At 50.8% G+C, this 16,133-nt stretch overlaps 5 protein-coding genes across 5 annotated transcripts; 1 reads left to right on the top strand and 4 right to left on the bottom strand.

Moving 5' to 3' along the window:
* Window positions 1–564: 564 nt before the first annotated feature.
* Window positions 565–2,676, bottom strand: ALT_9627 (flavin-containing monooxygenase; the record flags this gene model as incomplete). The annotated part of the gene is made up of 4 exons (XM_033563873.2): window positions 565–1,431; window positions 1,491–1,627; window positions 1,701–1,954; window positions 2,030–2,676. The coding sequence occupies 4 exons, from the start codon at window positions 2,674–2,676 to the stop codon at window positions 565–567; spliced, it is 1,905 nt and encodes a 634-aa protein (XP_033419764.2).
* A 2,307-nt stretch (window positions 2,677–4,983) lies between these two features.
* ALT_9626 (enoyl-CoA hydratase/isomerase family protein) lies at window positions 4,984–5,729 on the bottom strand (the record flags this gene model as incomplete). Its single annotated transcript, XM_033563874.2, has 3 exons — window positions 4,984–5,361; window positions 5,405–5,464; window positions 5,520–5,729. The coding sequence occupies 3 exons, from the start codon at window positions 5,727–5,729 to the stop codon at window positions 4,984–4,986; spliced, it is 648 nt and encodes a 215-aa protein (XP_033419765.1).
* Window positions 5,730–6,282: 553 nt separating this feature from the next.
* Window positions 6,283–8,661, bottom strand: ALT_9625 (Zn(II)2Cys6 transcription factor; the record flags this gene model as incomplete). The annotated part of the gene is made up of 7 exons (XM_089600654.1): window positions 6,283–6,703; window positions 6,763–7,114; window positions 7,166–7,425; window positions 7,477–7,800; window positions 7,857–8,302; window positions 8,375–8,468; window positions 8,531–8,661. 7 exons carry the CDS (start codon window positions 8,659–8,661, stop codon window positions 6,283–6,285), a joined length of 2,028 nt encoding a protein of 675 aa, XP_089455151.1.
* A 1,783-nt stretch (window positions 8,662–10,444) lies between these two features.
* Window positions 10,445–12,093, top strand: ALT_9624 (putative MFS-type transporter C530.15c; the record flags this gene model as incomplete). The annotated part of the gene is made up of 2 exons (XM_033563877.2): window positions 10,445–10,751; window positions 11,105–12,093. 2 exons carry the CDS (start codon window positions 10,445–10,447, stop codon window positions 12,091–12,093), a joined length of 1,296 nt encoding a protein of 431 aa, XP_033419768.2.
* Window positions 12,094–13,050: 957 nt separating this feature from the next.
* On the bottom strand, window positions 13,051–13,892 carry ALT_9623 (SDR family NAD(P)-dependent oxidoreductase; the record flags this gene model as incomplete). Its single annotated transcript, XM_033563878.2, has 2 exons — window positions 13,051–13,240; window positions 13,321–13,892. 2 exons carry the CDS (start codon window positions 13,890–13,892, stop codon window positions 13,051–13,053), a joined length of 762 nt encoding a protein of 253 aa, XP_033419769.2.
* Between the last annotated feature and the right edge of the window lie 2,241 nt (window positions 13,893–16,133).

The raw sequence follows: 16,133 nt of genomic DNA, 5'->3' as shown, positions 1-16,133 counted from the left end.
AATTCGATCGATTAACATCACGATCGGTAACAGGGACCAAGTACGTATTTATGCCATGGCTCGCGGCATCACACTTTCAAATCTTTGGCGGGACAGCGATCCCTTCATCATAACCCTCGGTAGCCTGAAAATGCCCAGCCCATGCATGGCCTAAGCAATCGTCGGAAAACCGGTATACGGCGTAGTATCACACCCAGTAAGCGAGATCACCTGTTCATAGATGTTTCGCATTTTTGTGGCCCGGATTTTGAGTCCCGGCTTTTCGGGAAATGTAGAGATTGATTAGTTGGAAACCTCCATTAAGGCAACGACACCGTCAGCTATACAGCCAACCTCTGCACCAGATGTTGTGCAAAACATACTCTCACATGTCGAAGTTCTTCAGAGCTCACAGCACCATGATGTTTTGGAAAATTAAATGGTTTTGATTACGGGTAGCTCATCCAGCATCGGCCGCATCTTACCTAGAGAAAGAATATACGAACAGTTTGCTTGGATGTCTCACGGTAAAGCACGGCATCTATATACATAACTGTTCTCCATCTTTCTTTGTTAAGGAACCCCTCATGGCACACGTCCGTCGGCTAGACCAACGAACTCGAGTGGATCCTTCAATGGCACGCCTTTGGTAAATTCAGGATGGTCAGAGAATTCGTCCAGATACCAGGTAAGATCCTTTGTCCCCTTAAACTCCCAATCGACAAACCCATTGCCCATGTAACCCCAGCGATTCTTGCTCCAATATTCAATCTCGTAGTCTTGAAGCATAGGATGGCGGAGGACCTCAAAGTAAGAAAGTCGAGATCCTGGCCACATAACAAGTTTCTTCGCGTCTCCCGTGCCCATTTTATACCAGCTATTGCATGGATCAGCCCAGGTAGTACGTGGTAAGTAAGCCTCGGCATGTTCGGCAAAGTCTTCAACAGCCGACGCCCTAGGGCTCAGACGTCGAATATGCTGCGTGCGCATAGTCTTGATAATCTCAAGGAAATGTTTTGTCAGGAGAGTCAAGATAGGCAGGACTGTCCCTTGAGCCACTGGGGTGAAGGGGCCGCCGTAGGTGAAATAATTTGGGAATCCATCCACGCTTACTCCCAAATAACTGGAGGGAAATGTGGCCCACTTATTAGCTAGAGTGAGATTCGGGTCAAGACCGGTAATAGGGAAACGAGGGCGGAACGACGTGTCGAATCCAGTTGCACAGATAATGACGTCCACTTCGTGCTCTTTGCCGTTGATGTCCACTACACCGCGCTCAGTGATTGCAGAGATGCTGCCGGGAAGTACTGTCGTCTTTTCACCGACAAGGGCCTCGAGATACCCACTGCCTGGTGTTGGACGGCGGCAGTTAACACTAAAGTTCTTCGGCTGTAGCATCTCCAGTATATCGGGGCGGTCCTTCAATTTGCCTTGCATCTCAAGCAACGCCAGCTGGGTAAATATTGGTTAGACCATGATGCTGTCACTGAGACTGCGGGGCTAATTCCTACCGCATTAACTTCATCTGACTCTGCCGTGTCTCGCAGGAGAGTCCTGAATCTGCCATTCAGGCTATTTTCGACTGTTTTGTGATACCGATGATACTTCTCTGGGTCTCTCGCAAATTCAGCCTTTTGGGCCTCCGTGTCTATCGGGTTGCAAGGGAAATCAGTTAGAGTCTGAGAATAGACGCAAGAAACAATCCGGGAAAGGAAGAATACACTCAAAGTTTTGCCCTTCTTTACTTCCCTTTCTTTGGCCAATGGCGGCGAGGATCCATGTCGGGCTGCGTATCCACGTATACAGCTTTGAAACGTGCTTGTAAGCCTCTGCAACCACCTGGATGCCAGAGCTCCCGTTTCCAATCACCGCCAGCCGCTTACCACTCAGGTCGTAGTCGTCCTTGTAGGTTGCGGAGTGGAATAGGTCTCCCTTGAAGGAGTGCAATCCTGGAATATCAGGCCATTTCCAGGCACTGTGGTATGATTAGTGACCATTCGCGCAATACGTCTCATCCTGTCTTTCTTTTGTTTGGTTAGAAATAACGTACTTCAAGAAGCCACCGCCGTTCAGCAGCACATCGCACTCATCTACGACCTCAATGGCCTGGCCTTCGCTGTCTGTCTCATCGAGTTTCCGGATTGTCACGGTCCACTTGCTCGTTTCTTCAATCCACTTGGCTCCAATGACTTGATGGCGTAGGTGGATGTATGACATCATTCCTTCTTCATCAACAATATTTCGCATGTAGCGATGGATTTCTTGAGAGGATGAGTAGAAATGGGACCACTGGGGATTCGATTTCCACGGGAAGCTGTATGAGATACTGGGGACATCGCAAGCACATCCAGGATAGCGATTCTCCAGCCACGTCCCCCCAACGTCACCATTCTTCTCATAACATACAATTTCGACGTTCAAGTCCTTCAATTCCCTGGGGGCCCAGTGCAGGAAGTCGATGCCAGCTGCACCAGCGCCCAAGAAGATGATCTTGAAGGGCTTGTCAGGGAGAGGTTCGTTGATCATCGTGTCTGCGGGGACATAGCCACGGCTGGATGGGATGTCCCATTCTGGACGGTGGACAGGTCGCTCCCGAGAAGAGGGATGCGGGCCTTCAGTGTTGCCTCCGAGCTTTGTCACACCGGATAATCCCAGTGCCTCAAAGACGGGGTTACTTGCGGGGGTGGAGGAAGGCATTTTAGGGTTCGAGCACGGCAACTAAGACACCACACAGGGAGGTAGTGAACAACGATGACTTGTCTGACAGCTTCTTGAGACCATCAATGGCCTGTCAATATGGTCATAATATACAACAGGTTCCCAGTATCTTCATTGTGGTGCGTGTGTCAGTCTTTTCCCGATGCCGTGGCTGTGGATAAAGGCTCCCCAACCGGGGGAACGGTGTTGCAGCACAAAAGCCGGTTTCTCTACAGTGAGAGCCGGAATTTGTCAGAATGCCGCTTCGGCATTTTGTACTAGGCGTAAGCACAATGACCTTCAAAAAAATCCTGGATGAACGGCACTGCTATTCAGGCAGGGAAGCGATTATATCGGCCAGGAGCAACGGTTAGGGGTCGTCTATTCCACTAGAGGGTTCAAAAGCTGGTATGTCTCATCAGCCGCCGTTTGGCGGAATGAATTATGCTTATCAAACGAAGCTATATTCTGGGCAGAATTACCTGCTGCACAGGCCGAGTATCGCTGTCAGGCGGAAATTGCCCCTGTTTGTGCACATTCAATCCGCAGTAGGTATTTCTTGATGCCGAATTCATGTGTCGCCTTCATAGTCGAGGCTGTTGTTTGGAAACCCCAAGGAACATATAGCGTATTTAGGGATTCAAATACAATACCCTGCAAGGGAGGACACACCAGGACACCTTGGTTGCTCTGGAGGTTGAGTGCTCATTTACTCCCCATTCTCTGTCGGACAAAGGTGCTGTTATCAGCGGGCTAGTATAAGGGAAACTACTAGGAAAATGCTCCATCCAATGTGCGCCACTATCCACGGATACCGCCGTCACTGGCAGCAAGAGGTGGCCTGGCGTCGGACTGCTAACTGGGCCCGGGGCGTCAATCACCATCGGACCCTCTCTCTTGTTTAGTAAATTATCTATCCTATGGCTAACTAGCTTCCCTGGATACGAACACGGAGGCAGACTTGTCAGTACTATCTTGAAAGTTTTTACATCTTCTGTCGCCTGAATACATTGCGAAAATACCAGAGCTTTGGCCGCGTTGCAGGAATCAGAATGAACGAGACAAGGGTGAGCGTGGGCAATGCAGAAGATCCAATCGCAGGTCTTCTTTAACATCAGCAGTAGCCCCAGGTGAGGCTTCCATACTCTTACGAGGAGTGTCCACCATGCTCATTCCGTAAACCCGGGAATCGGCGAGGTACGAGTTAACCTCGATTGATGCTTGATGCAAGCTGATTTCCTCCGCCGGATGAATGGCAACACCAGGGCTGCAACATTTGGGTATCCCAGGCTTCCCCACCATAATATCATGACATCCGCAGTAGTGGGTTGGATTCGCATTTCCCATATATCCAGATCTTTGCGCGCTGATAGTTTACTTCCGGCGCAGAGCGGGCAACTAGTAGCGGTCGGAGCTTAGTCCCAGAGAAGGTCAATGCATCTTTTATGAATGAAAAAGTGGTCCTGATTGTTGTCACTGGGACAATTCTTTCCCTTTGCCACTTTTGTATGCCCCATACTGCAGTATGTGCTATCCAGGAATTATCGTTTGGAGCTGCGATGGGTTTGTTGCGTGGTTGACCAAGAGCCGGCTTACCAACAGGCCGACCCTGTCTGCGTACGGTTGCGACATCGCCGCGCAGCGCTGTTCGAAGGTGATCATCACACCGGATCTGCATCTACCTTAGTCTTCTCCGGAGGTAGCCGATAGGTGTCGCCGTCCCAGGAAACTGACCTTCTTGTCGTGCCACCGTACGCACACCTCTCCCGTCCGCTTATTGGGCTTGGAAGCCTGCGCTTCGTGGGCATAAGACATAAGCTTGAAGGAACTGCTCTGCATCCATGATGCATTCATTGGATATTGCATGTTACTCCCCGGGTGCCGTCTCATGCGGACCTAAAGATTTGGAAGAAGACTCTCTCCCTCAGTGTGGAGAGTGCGGGGAATTTGCGCCTCACTAGACTCCGATGTTTTTCGGAGCAGACAGGATTTTGATCTAACTCGCACGTTACTCTGTGTAAAACTGTTTTACTTGTTTTTTTCCCCGAAGACTATTCCCAGACTGGTTACTGCAGACTCGGCATTTACTTGCGTCTCATTGGCTTCAATCTTCTCTACTATCCTGGCCAGTTCAAATTTTGGATTTTCCTGGTAGGAATGTTGGGCGGCTGTGGACATAGCTGATTTGCTGTACTTGCCTCGCCATTTCTCCCCATAGCTCCGATCTCAAAAGGCCGTAGATACTGACCAGCAAAGGGTTGTCAGCCAGGTTGATTTCAGCGGGGTTGGATGCTGTTTCTTGAGAACTTACCCAGCCTTCCCCTTTGGCGCCCATTTATTCGCGAGTTCCAGGGCAGCATCCAACATCCGCTCTGGGGGTGCAATGGCATCAACCAGCCCGTCCGTCATCGCCTCCTTTGCGGTGAAGCGATGGCCCTCCAACAAGACCTTTCGTGCGACTTGCGGGTGGAGTTTCAATCGAGGGAGTATGCCCATGCCCGAGAAGTGCATGCCAAGGTCAACCGGAGGCATGCAAATGAAGCCTCTCTCGCTGTTCATGACGCGATAATCATGGGCAAAGGCGAGCGGGCACCCTCCGCCAAATGTATGTCCTGTGACAAGAGCGATCGTTGGAAACGGGAAGTCTAGGATTGTGTGCAAGAGCTGGTAGACGTCTTTGTCAGCCTGATCGAGCTGTTGCCAGAGTTACGAGCAGTCAATGACGTACAGGATAGAAACCATCGGTGTTGGAAAATGGGTCCTTCTCTGCTTCCTCGAGATCAAGCCCCTATAAGCCCAGCGGTTAGTTCGCAGTCCGACATATAATTAAGCCGGCACCTTACTGTACAGAAGAACTTGGCATCTTTCCCCCTTGTAATGACAGCCCCCTCTGAGTTTGAGCCTATGGTCTGGCGGATCCAATTGAAGGCACTGATCATTTCCTGGCAAAACTTGGTGTTCAACCTGTTCTCGGGCCCCATCCTCATAGTAATGATATATACCTTGCCATTCCGTTCAATGGTAAGGTTTGGACACTCGAACGGCGAGGCCATGGTGGATATACAACTAGCAGCAGCAACCGACTGGCCAGTTGTGTGAGGTGCAGGTTATTCTTCGCGGACTGGAGCACCCCAGCTCTAAATATGAGCCTGCCGTCCAACTCGCCGAACGGCTCTGATCCAGGACTGCCGAGATCTAGCCGAAAGTAAAGCCGCCTAAGCCGTGGAGCGCCGGCTTTGGTTAGAAATACGTATAGTACAACCTAGAAATATGATTTAGTGCATGCATGCGGGATGTAAGTATTGGAAAACTGATTCAAACTTCTACGACCTAGTATAACCCCTACCGTCCTTGCTGGTTCAGGCAGCCAATGCACACCGAGGTGACATATCCCATGTCAAATATTCTTTTATGGCCACAGATTTCGAAGGTGGCACTAGTTACGCAGCGGCCATTGATGTAGTTGGTCCCCATTTCAGGTAGATTCAATACACCAACTACGTTGTAGCTGACTGTCTACCCGGGCTACAGGTCACTGTTCTGGTAACGAGGATATGCATATAGCAGACACCTCTTCTGTATAGGAATATGGTATGAAAGTCTTTTCTAAATATCCAGCGACGGCGGAATTGTGTTGAATAGCTCGTCCAGAATTGAATTTGCATTAAATGGGCCCGAGGGGAGGCCGAAGGGAGGGCAGGCCTCAGTATTTGGGAGCCAAGAATTGGAATCCATCATAACTCCCCTTCCTGGGAGTTGCAAACGTTCCAACGACGTGGGCGACGGTAAGGGATCATTGGTTGCTAGTCGTTGGTTTGGCAGAGGTATCGGAAGCCCAATAGTGTTGATGACGCCCTCAAACATAGTCACAAAGGAGCCGATATATGACCACGACTTAGCCATTTCGCGAAGAAACTCCAGCTCTGTCTGGATGCGTAAAATAGCTAGCACCCCTTCGAATGGGCTAGTTGCAGGATCTATATATCGCTCGATGTGCAGTGCAATTGCTGTGGAGATACACGTGTGGCTGAGAAAGACAGTCAGACGACACAACCCAGTGTAAGAGGACGGGAAAGGACAACTCACAACAGCCAAGTGTTGAACTGGCCCGAGTTCTGATTCATGATTCGATCAATCGTGGCGTCGAGCTCAAATAGTGTTGCACGCAATTTCTGGCTCGCCAGACGATGGAGCCCTGCATTTGCAGACTTTGCTCCAGATCCAAATCGCCGAGCCACCATCCGATACAAGACACATTGGCAGACGTACCCTCGAGCAACCAAAGTAAGATGCCACGAGTTAACGGTGCTTGATTCGTTGATACTGATTACCTGTACACCCGGTGGGAATGCTTGACGCCATGAGGAGAAGACAGCCTCGAGCTTTTCGCAAGACACGTCCGCCGGGCTATAGAGCATCATATCCCAGAACTCGCTGACTTGTTCACGGTTAGCGCAGATACAAAGAAAGCAATAAGGAGTGATCATACTTATCAGCGATAATTTGCAACTCATTATCAGATACAATTTCTCCTCACTGCTGACAGGCTGCAGTAGGCTGTGAAATTTGGGATCAGGGTCTTCCTCCCAGTCCAGTTCCGTCAGTTGTAGAGGGGTGGAATCGATAGTATGGAACTGGCGCATTGTATTCATCCCATTCAAAGCAAGGAGAACGTCCCACGTATAGATTACCGCCCATAATCGTCGTAGTAGCTTGGGAGATATACCGGTATTTTGGCGGCTGGTATTCCTGTGCAGTCCCATCCTGGCGGCAATACAAGTTGCATTTGAAAACCAATACCTATGATCGCGTTGCATATAGTGTGAAACATGGGTGACGGCGAGGATCAGGGAGCCCTGCAGACGGGACAGTAGACTCTGCTCCGCATCCAGGTCGTGCAGGAGCTTTGCTCTTGTGAAAAACGCCTCCTGTGCAGCTGTGTGGTCTGAAAATCCAGCCTTATTGAGCAAATCAATCGTTGCATGTGGCACGGCGCTCGCAAGAATTGCCTGCAGAACAAACATCGACTGGGTCTGCTGCCAGTAGTCCTGCACGAACATGACGCGATCGATAACTGGCACTGACATGTAGACCTTATCGAAGAATAGGCATAACAGTTGATCGCTGAGGAGATTTAGCACTGTGACTAACGACTACCGGGGGTTAGTTGAGCCCCATACCAAATGTGTTGCTGCGGCAGCGTGAAGGCGCCCTTTCGATGGAGAAACTCTTCATCTGCCACACTCATATGTCCGTGAACAGGCAAATTATAAGCAATTTGGCAGGAAGTAGCAGAGCCCAGGGCCTCTGTGAGGATTGTCATGGAGTTTGTTCCGTCGTGCAGGGCCGACACATCGTCGGGTTCGTGTCCGGAATCCGGATCTGTAAGAGGGGGTTGCTCGTAAATGAATTGGAACTCTTGTCGCCCAAAGGCGTGTTGCCCGTCCTGCAGCAGCTGGGGGTGGTCCTCGCTGTGTGAGTCGTTATGGCGAGGTGGCTCACGAGGGTCCGGGACGTGTAGCGTAGAATCGTCAGAGAGGGAACGACCACCTTGTATAGGGGACAGGATAGAAGGACTATGGCGGTCCGACTGCGCCTGGGGCCGGTCGGTAAACAACAATAATGACTGCAAGCGGTTGGCTCATTCATCAGCCCCCTACATTTAACAACTGGACGGATTGTCAACGGGAGGAGGTACCGCAGCCGGCCGATCAGTTGAGCATTGACTCGAGCCATCCCCCTGCAATGGGGCAGTATCAGCAATCACCTGGGGATTTCGCCGTTTCGAGTGACTGAAACAGTTGTCAGTCACACAATTCCAGCTCATGCGTCGCGGACATGATGGGGCGCCTACCCATTAAGCATGACACACCCCTGGGTGCGGCCGTTGTCAATGCACCGCGTACATGGAGTTCCCACTTTCACGGCGTCGCACCGGACCTTGCGCTCGTGGCACGGCACACAGGCCCTGACTCTTCTCCCCATGGTGCGCGAATTCAAGTTAGCGATTGATATTGGATATTCGATACGGTTTCTTGCTCGGAGAATTCATACAGCGACCGGTGGAAGACGAAGGAAGACAGAGCTAGAGACCAGCCCTGTGATCTGACGATTGATAGCAAGCATCCAACCGTGTCCCCGCAATGCGCCATGGGGGTAGCTGGGGAAGAAAGGCGGGGGCTGCTCCACTGTTAGTAGGGTCGCCTCCGCAGCTCGCATCGTTCCGGGGGGACGAATTGAGGGGATTGAACCTGGGGCGATCCGCACACGATTTCGGATCAGCTTTGGGTTACTGATTTAAGTTTGTGCTGATTCCGAAAATTTTCGGAGTTGATGGGGGGACGCCACTCCGGTCTTGGGTTCTAGCCCCGTGGTACTACCACGTCGTGCGTATCAAGGCTGACCACAAGCGGAGATAACTGGAAATACATGATGGGAAATGTCAGCAGGTGACGCATTCTCTTACACAGATGGCCCCTGCCGAACCATCGCGGTGACCCACTAGGTGGTGTGTCGAGGCGTCTCCTACTCCATGCCTTCTCCCTATCAATAGTTCAGATTGGTGATCTGCGAGATTTGCTATGCTCGCCGAACGGACAGCCAGCTTCTCAAGTCCCTCCGTCCGCAATGCGAGCAATCTGGGTATCCGTACAGCCTCTGCTTGGAACAGAAAGTCTGTCGCCATTGATGTCAACCATCCTGCGAGCGCCGTCAGAAGGCGATCAGCTGGGCTTTAAGATCTCTTCCTGTCAAGCAGGGCTTTGTTACTGTAGCATTCGATGCGGGATATCTGGATGAGAGCTTGGGTTCAGCCACATGGTCTGGAAAATCCACATCGCGGCCAGTAGTGGCCATTAAAGCTGCGGGACATATCTCGCGGCCCTCCCTGAGGTGGATCCCGAGCGCATTGGGGTGCAAAGCTCAAGGTTTGAGCAGTTGCCATAGATACCCAATATCGCAACCACGACGCCGGACCAGCGCCCGCTGCTATATAAAAAGGGCCTCGACTACTACTGTACACCCGGTGGTAGACGACACCGTCGCTTTATAAATCAATGCCTTGTCTTCAGTGCGGAGCCTCTTGCCAATTTCGACGCGTTTCATTTTAACGTCTCGATTTCGCCCAGACCGCAGCTTATGATGGGGAGTCTGGGTCTGATACTGGGGACCACAGTGAAACGGCAGTTGCCAAGCAAAAAGATCTATTCCTTTCCCAGGCAAACGGCACATAGCTCTCTACGAAGACACGACCTCCGTGCTGTCCAAATTATCGGACTTCTGCTTTCAGGCGTTGTCCAAGTAGACACCCGGTCAAAGGTGTCTTTAAGGGCGTGATGATGCAAGAGCGGCTGTTGTCCATATTTTAATTCAGTATTTCCTGTACGCGCCTGCACCAAGTGCCTATAACCTACAGAGCGTCTTCCAATCGACTAGTCCCCCGTGACCATGGCGATGATATGCAAAATTGTTGTGCTGTCGACCGTAGAAAAATGCCGAGCTAAATATGCCGAGCCATGCAAAGCGAAAGCCGAGATCGAGTCATTATGGCTACAGGGAAGCTCAACTGTGCCTGTTCAAATTATGTAAATGTGCGAGCGCACAAGGAATGGATGATGTTCCGGCATAGCAGATATATTTGCAGAACAGTGGGACGCTTGCCGATTCACCCGGTCAGGCGTGTTTATACTGAGCGTAATGTCTCTTCTCTCGTTACAACCACCATACCTCCTGGTCAGTCGCTTTCCATTTCCGTGACTGTTCAACGCTCATGGCTCATCAGCAAGTTCCTAAATCGCTGTCGTTTTGGCGCCTCCTGCTGGACCACAGTGCGCTCACGCAGGAGGTGTTGAACCACGACTATGCAGGGTCGGGGACAGAAAGCGATCCATACATTGTTCGCTGGCTTGATCGCGATCCCCGCAATCCGATAAATTTCCCCATCCGGTGGAAGGTCATGATTACTCTGTCAACGGCTTTTGCGACACTGATGGTCTCTCTATCCTCTTCTGCCTATGTTGGGAGCATCCAAGGTGTCATTGAAGAGTTCCATGTCAGCAAGACTGTCGCAACTCTCGGTCTCTCGCTGTTTGTCCTGGGATTTTCTGTTGGCCCCTTAGTATGGGCACCTCTCAGCGAGCAAGTTGGACGCCAAATTCCCTTCTTTGTTTCCTTTCTCTGCTTGTCCTCCTTCACGGCCGGGTGCGCTGGGGCAAGCAATATCGAAACTTTGCTAGTTCTTCGTTTTTTTGCTGGTGCTATCGGGTCATCCCCCTTGACAAACGCCGGTGGAGTGGTTTCCGACATGTTCATTGCAGGACAGCGTGGACTCGCATTATGCTTGTTCGCGGCCACCCCGTATCTAGGCAAGTCGGCCAATCGACCACAACAAATGACTTGGCTTGACAGCGCAGCTAACAATGTCGTATAGGTCCTGCCCTCGGTCCAATGATCGGTGGTTTCCTAGGAATGAACGCCGGATGGAGGTGGGTACAGGGCCTGCTTGCTGCATCGTTGGGCCTGGCCTGGATTGTGATGGCTTTATCAGTACCCGAGACTTATGCTCCGGTGCTACTTCGCAAACGTGCAAAAGCCCTATCCACCATTACTGGAGATTGCTACCGAAGCACGCTGGATATAACTAGGGGAAACATATCAGTCCGCAGTCGCTTTCAGGCGGTAGTCCTCCGCCCCTGGACGCTGCTCCTCCGCGAGCCTATAGTCCTACTTCTTGCCTTCTACGCTGCTGTGATATACGGCACATTATACATGTTGTTCGCAGCCTTTCCTATCGTTTACGAAGAGCAGCGCGGGTGGAATCCCGGAGTAGGCGGGCTCCCGTTTCTCGGTGTCATGGTGGGGACCCTTCTCGGCGCCCTTTATACTCTGTACGATAATAAACGGTTTGTTAAGGTTGAGCAGCAATGCAATGGCCGTGCTCCACCTGAGGCGCGGCTCCCACCATGCATGGTCTCCGCCGTCTCAATTCCCATCGGGCTGTTCTGGTTTGCATGGACAAATTATCCGTCTATTCACTGGATGGCCAGCGTCGCATCATTAGTACCCTTCGGATTTGGCTTGATTCTGGTATATTTAGGAATTGTGAACTATCTCATCGATTCCTACACATCTTTTGCTGCCTCGGCTCTAGCCGGCATGTCAATATTGCGGTATCTATTCGGTGCCGTCTTCCCGCTCTTTACGACATACATGTATGAAGGGTTGGGCATACACTGGGCCTCTTCGATCCCCGCATTCATCTCCGTCCTATGCATGCCTCTCCCATTCTTATTTTACAAGTACGGTCCTACAATCAGGGAACATTGCAAGTATGCAGCAATCTCTCAGCAACAATTAAGACAGCTTCAGGCTGTTGTAGGGGGCACACAGCCAGGTCCTCCGGTGCGGGAAGCTGTATGAAAAGGTGCCAAGTGGCATTATAACGCGGTGGGCTCTACGAGAAGGAACTCGGACAAAGAACGAGTCAACAAGATCCGCCATCGGCGCCGCGTATCTTAATATGGCTCTTACTTTAGTGATATTCACTTAACAACAAATACCTCTGGGTGATCATAGGTCGCCTTAGGAAAGATCTGTATATATCCCAATGCGCGTCACATGTGAGATGCCAGTGCGCTACCGTCCAGAGGGGCCATAACCTGCAATTTCAACGCAACAGCTGTGTCCTCGTTAGATCTATATCCGAGAAGGGCCATGTGCCCCTCTTGTGGTATGCGATCGGAATCCGAAGTGGGACGTTCCAAAAGCTTATCGGCCTATGAAGAATAACCAGCTTGCCTGAATAGCCACTCCTTTGTGGCTTGTACGACTTGCTGCGTCCCCTTCTCTAGGTCTCACCCTGCAGCAAGAAGGAAGCTCACAGTAGCAAAGCCCCGGAAATGTTCCAATAGAATGCATAGTACGTGCACCTGGGCCAGTGCGTTGAAAGCTGGACGATCATATGTAGGATACATGCGAATATCCATACGGCTGTTTGCCAGAAATAAAAGACTAGGCAGCGAATAGCTGGGTGTTAATCGTGAGCAAGATCCCGATTAAATACGTAGGTCGCCGCTTTGAAATAGATTCGCTCCAACTTTCCAACTCAACACAAGGCAGACTCCGTTCAACCCTACAGCTGCGATCGGTATTCCTGATGAACATTGCGTACTCCTTTCCTCAGGTCTTAAGCTGAACCTGCTGTTGGATGCGTGGAAGATCATTGGATGATACAGCGCAGCAAAGGAGCATTTAACCGCTTGACATAGAGCACTAAAGAAACATAAAGATGTACAGAGTTTGATGCTAGACGCAGTGTCATCAGCTCCGTCACCCACGATGCAACAAGGATGCAATCAATCAATAAAAACCCAAACCTCAAGCGCTTGCTCCTCCATCCACAGGCCAGATCGCGCCCGTTACAAATGTGCTCTCCGGGCCTAAAAGGAACGCAACAGTCGACGCGACTTCTGACGGCTCGCCCACACGGGGTAGTGGAGTATTAATGACTGGATTCCCGCCGAAGCGGTCCGCAGTCGATTGCATCAGTGGTGTGAGCACGGCACCCCTGCGTGCAAAGACCGAATCAGTTTCATCCCAGGGAGCTCGGTGCCAGATCAGGTAAAGATTGAGATGAGGTGAACTCACGGACACACCGCGTTAACACGGATACCATTCTTTCCCGCCTCCTGAGCAGCAGCTTTGGTCAACCCAATAATAGCGTGCTTGCTTGTACAATATGGCCCTGACATAGGGGCGCCCTTGAGACCATAAAGACTAGAAACGTTGACAATGCTGGACGACGGTTCGAGATACCCGGGCTTCAAAGCTTCGCGGAGGAAATTAAACACGCCGCGCACGTTGGTGTTCATGATCAGATCATACTCCTCATCGGGAGTCTGCCAAATCTGGTGGGATCCCATCAATTTGCCACACGTACCAGCGACGTTAGCCACGCCGTTCAAATGACCAAATTGTGCTTTTGTATTGTCCAGAAATGACTTCACACCCTCCCTATTGGTAATATCAATAGGCTGTGTCATGACGCGGGCTCTTTGCGATGGACCAAGCGAATCCTGGAATTGCTTCAACCCCTTCGAGTTAATGTCGGTAAGGCCAAGCAAGGCGCCACGAGAAAGAAGGAGCTTTGCCGTAGCCAAGCCCATCCCAGAGGCAGCACCGGTTATGGCGAAGACTTTTTTGGTCAATGGAGCTGCCATTGTGAGTCCAGGAGGATGGTATTTCTGATGGTGAAGAATTGTAGTATTGAACCTGGAAGCCTCAGCCTATTCTCCCTTTTAAAAGGTTGCAGAAAGTGTACATGATGGCATGCCTAATCCACCGCTGTCGTTGCTACCTCCGTAACCGCTATCTGGGGTCGTGGCCAGCCAAAGGTTGCCGACACACACCCCAGCCAGGAAGAGAAAGTCAATTCCATCAAGCGCGGTCACCGATCCCCGTCCTAACCAGAAAGTGAGTGTTACAAGTGGCATTTCTGGCATTTGCAATGCAGTTCCGATTGAACGCGTCAATGAGACTGGAGACATGCTCGGCTTTTACAAATCAAGTATCCTAACCATGAAAGTATGCCGACGACTGGTTATGAAGACAGTTCGGTATCCAGCAAGACCCCGCCGCATGCTCAATCCTTCCGCCCTGTTCATTGTCTAGCTCTGTGCAGGCCCTGTATTAGGAGTCAATGCATGCTCAGCACGAACCACTGGCATTCAAAAGGAGAGACACTATGCCCGTCTGCAGTCAGATGTACGACTACTAGGTCAACAAACAGTCCACCAAGTTCCTCGAATGGGACTTTGCTTCGTTTCCGGTATGAAAAGTTAATGATAACTTCCGAGACCATGCATAGCCCGAAGTAGAACAAATTTTATTATTTGCATCTGTTAGTTTGCAATAATGCAGGTTCAAGGGCGCGCGCAAGCCGCTTAACTCACATGTTTTGAAACGCCAAAGCACCGGGAGTCATGTAGGTAATGGTGCTAATAAAGTAAGAAATGATTCCAGGACCAATAGCCCACGACCGCACAGTAGTTGGGAAGACCTCTGCCACCAGCCCCTGCTCCGTGTCAACTGTGTTACATGGACGACAGATAGTGTGAAAATATTAACCGCCTATAATGACCACGATTTTCCGAATATATTGGCGAGGTTCGGCTGAAGAGTGCAGTCCACGACGCGCTTGCTATATTCTGGATACCCTGAACACATTATTGCTGCATGTCTTGGACCTAGATACAACGCTTGGAGATTTCGAGTTGCATATTTATCGAAATATTATATCTGTAGTTCAAGCGCCGATTATTACGAGGATAGACGGGAAAGCCGAAAAACATGTTTCGGGATAACAAAGGGGAAAAAGAAACGACGACGCGGCTAAATACTCTGATATCCCGCTTCCATCTATAGCCTTATGCCGCCTCCTACGGGATATTGCTTTATGTCAAGGTTGAATGCGCCGGATTGCATCCCGGAACTGTCAAGCATATCTAACAGCAGCCGATATATGAGCAGCCGCAAAGCCTGGACAGGACAGTGCTGGAAAATTGAATTCGGACCACATTTGCAAGCCCGTCGCCATGGCCAGTCCGTTTACCTACATGAAAGGGCAAGACAGCCAAATCCTAGGACTGATGACCTGTCCTAAAGGACAGCAGGGTTGCTCTTGTCACCGGTGCAGCCTCGGGAATTGGGCGCGCAATCTCCCACACGTTTGTCAAAGAAGGCTGCACCCGACTTCTACTAGGTGATATCGACGACGAGAACCTTCATGTCGTGTCGCAAGAGCTTCAAGCCATAAATCCTGCTGTGCAAACAATAGTGAGAAGGGTAGATATTTCTTCTGAGTCCGAAGTGCAGGACTTTATTAACGCAGGCGTCTCTGCTTTCGGAGGAATCCACTACGCGGTCAATAATGTGGGAATCACAAGTAATCCCCGTGCAAGGACGCATATGCTGGAGACTTCCTCCTTTGATCCACTAGTTGCAGTAAATCTGCGTGGCACGTGGCTCTGCCAGAGGGCCGAGATCCGGCAGATGATGAAGCAAAATGCAGAGCTTCGGCCCAGGTTTGTACCGCTAGTTAAGCCCCCTTCCTCCTTCCAAAGAGTGTCTTCTAATACCCGTGATGAACAGAACTGGCGCTCCTGCGCAGCGTGGGGCCATCGTCAATGTTTCTTCACTTTTTGCGCTGGTTTCGCATCCAACTTCCGGGGGAGTAGGGATTTTCTTCTTCAGCCATCAGGAACAGCACTAACGAAGCGAAGTATTCAGCGACTAAAGCCGGAGTGCTTGGGATGACCAAAACTGACGCTATTGCCTACGCTGCGGATGGAATCCGAGTAAACGCCGTTCTGCCGGGATGGGTGAAGACTGCCAGTTAGTTGAGCTCTGCCTGCTCTTAATTTATATGATAAGCTAAATTGGACAGCATCGGCAGAGTCAGA

Source organism: Aspergillus lentulus (assembly GCF_001445615.1).
Source record: "Aspergillus lentulus DNA, contig: Alt17, strain: IFM 54703, whole genome shotgun sequence".
NCBI lineage: Eukaryota > Fungi > Ascomycota > Eurotiomycetes > Eurotiales > Aspergillaceae > Aspergillus > Aspergillus lentulus.
The sequence above is the reverse complement of the archived record's forward strand: the minus strand, read 5'-3'. Positions and strand labels throughout refer to the sequence as shown.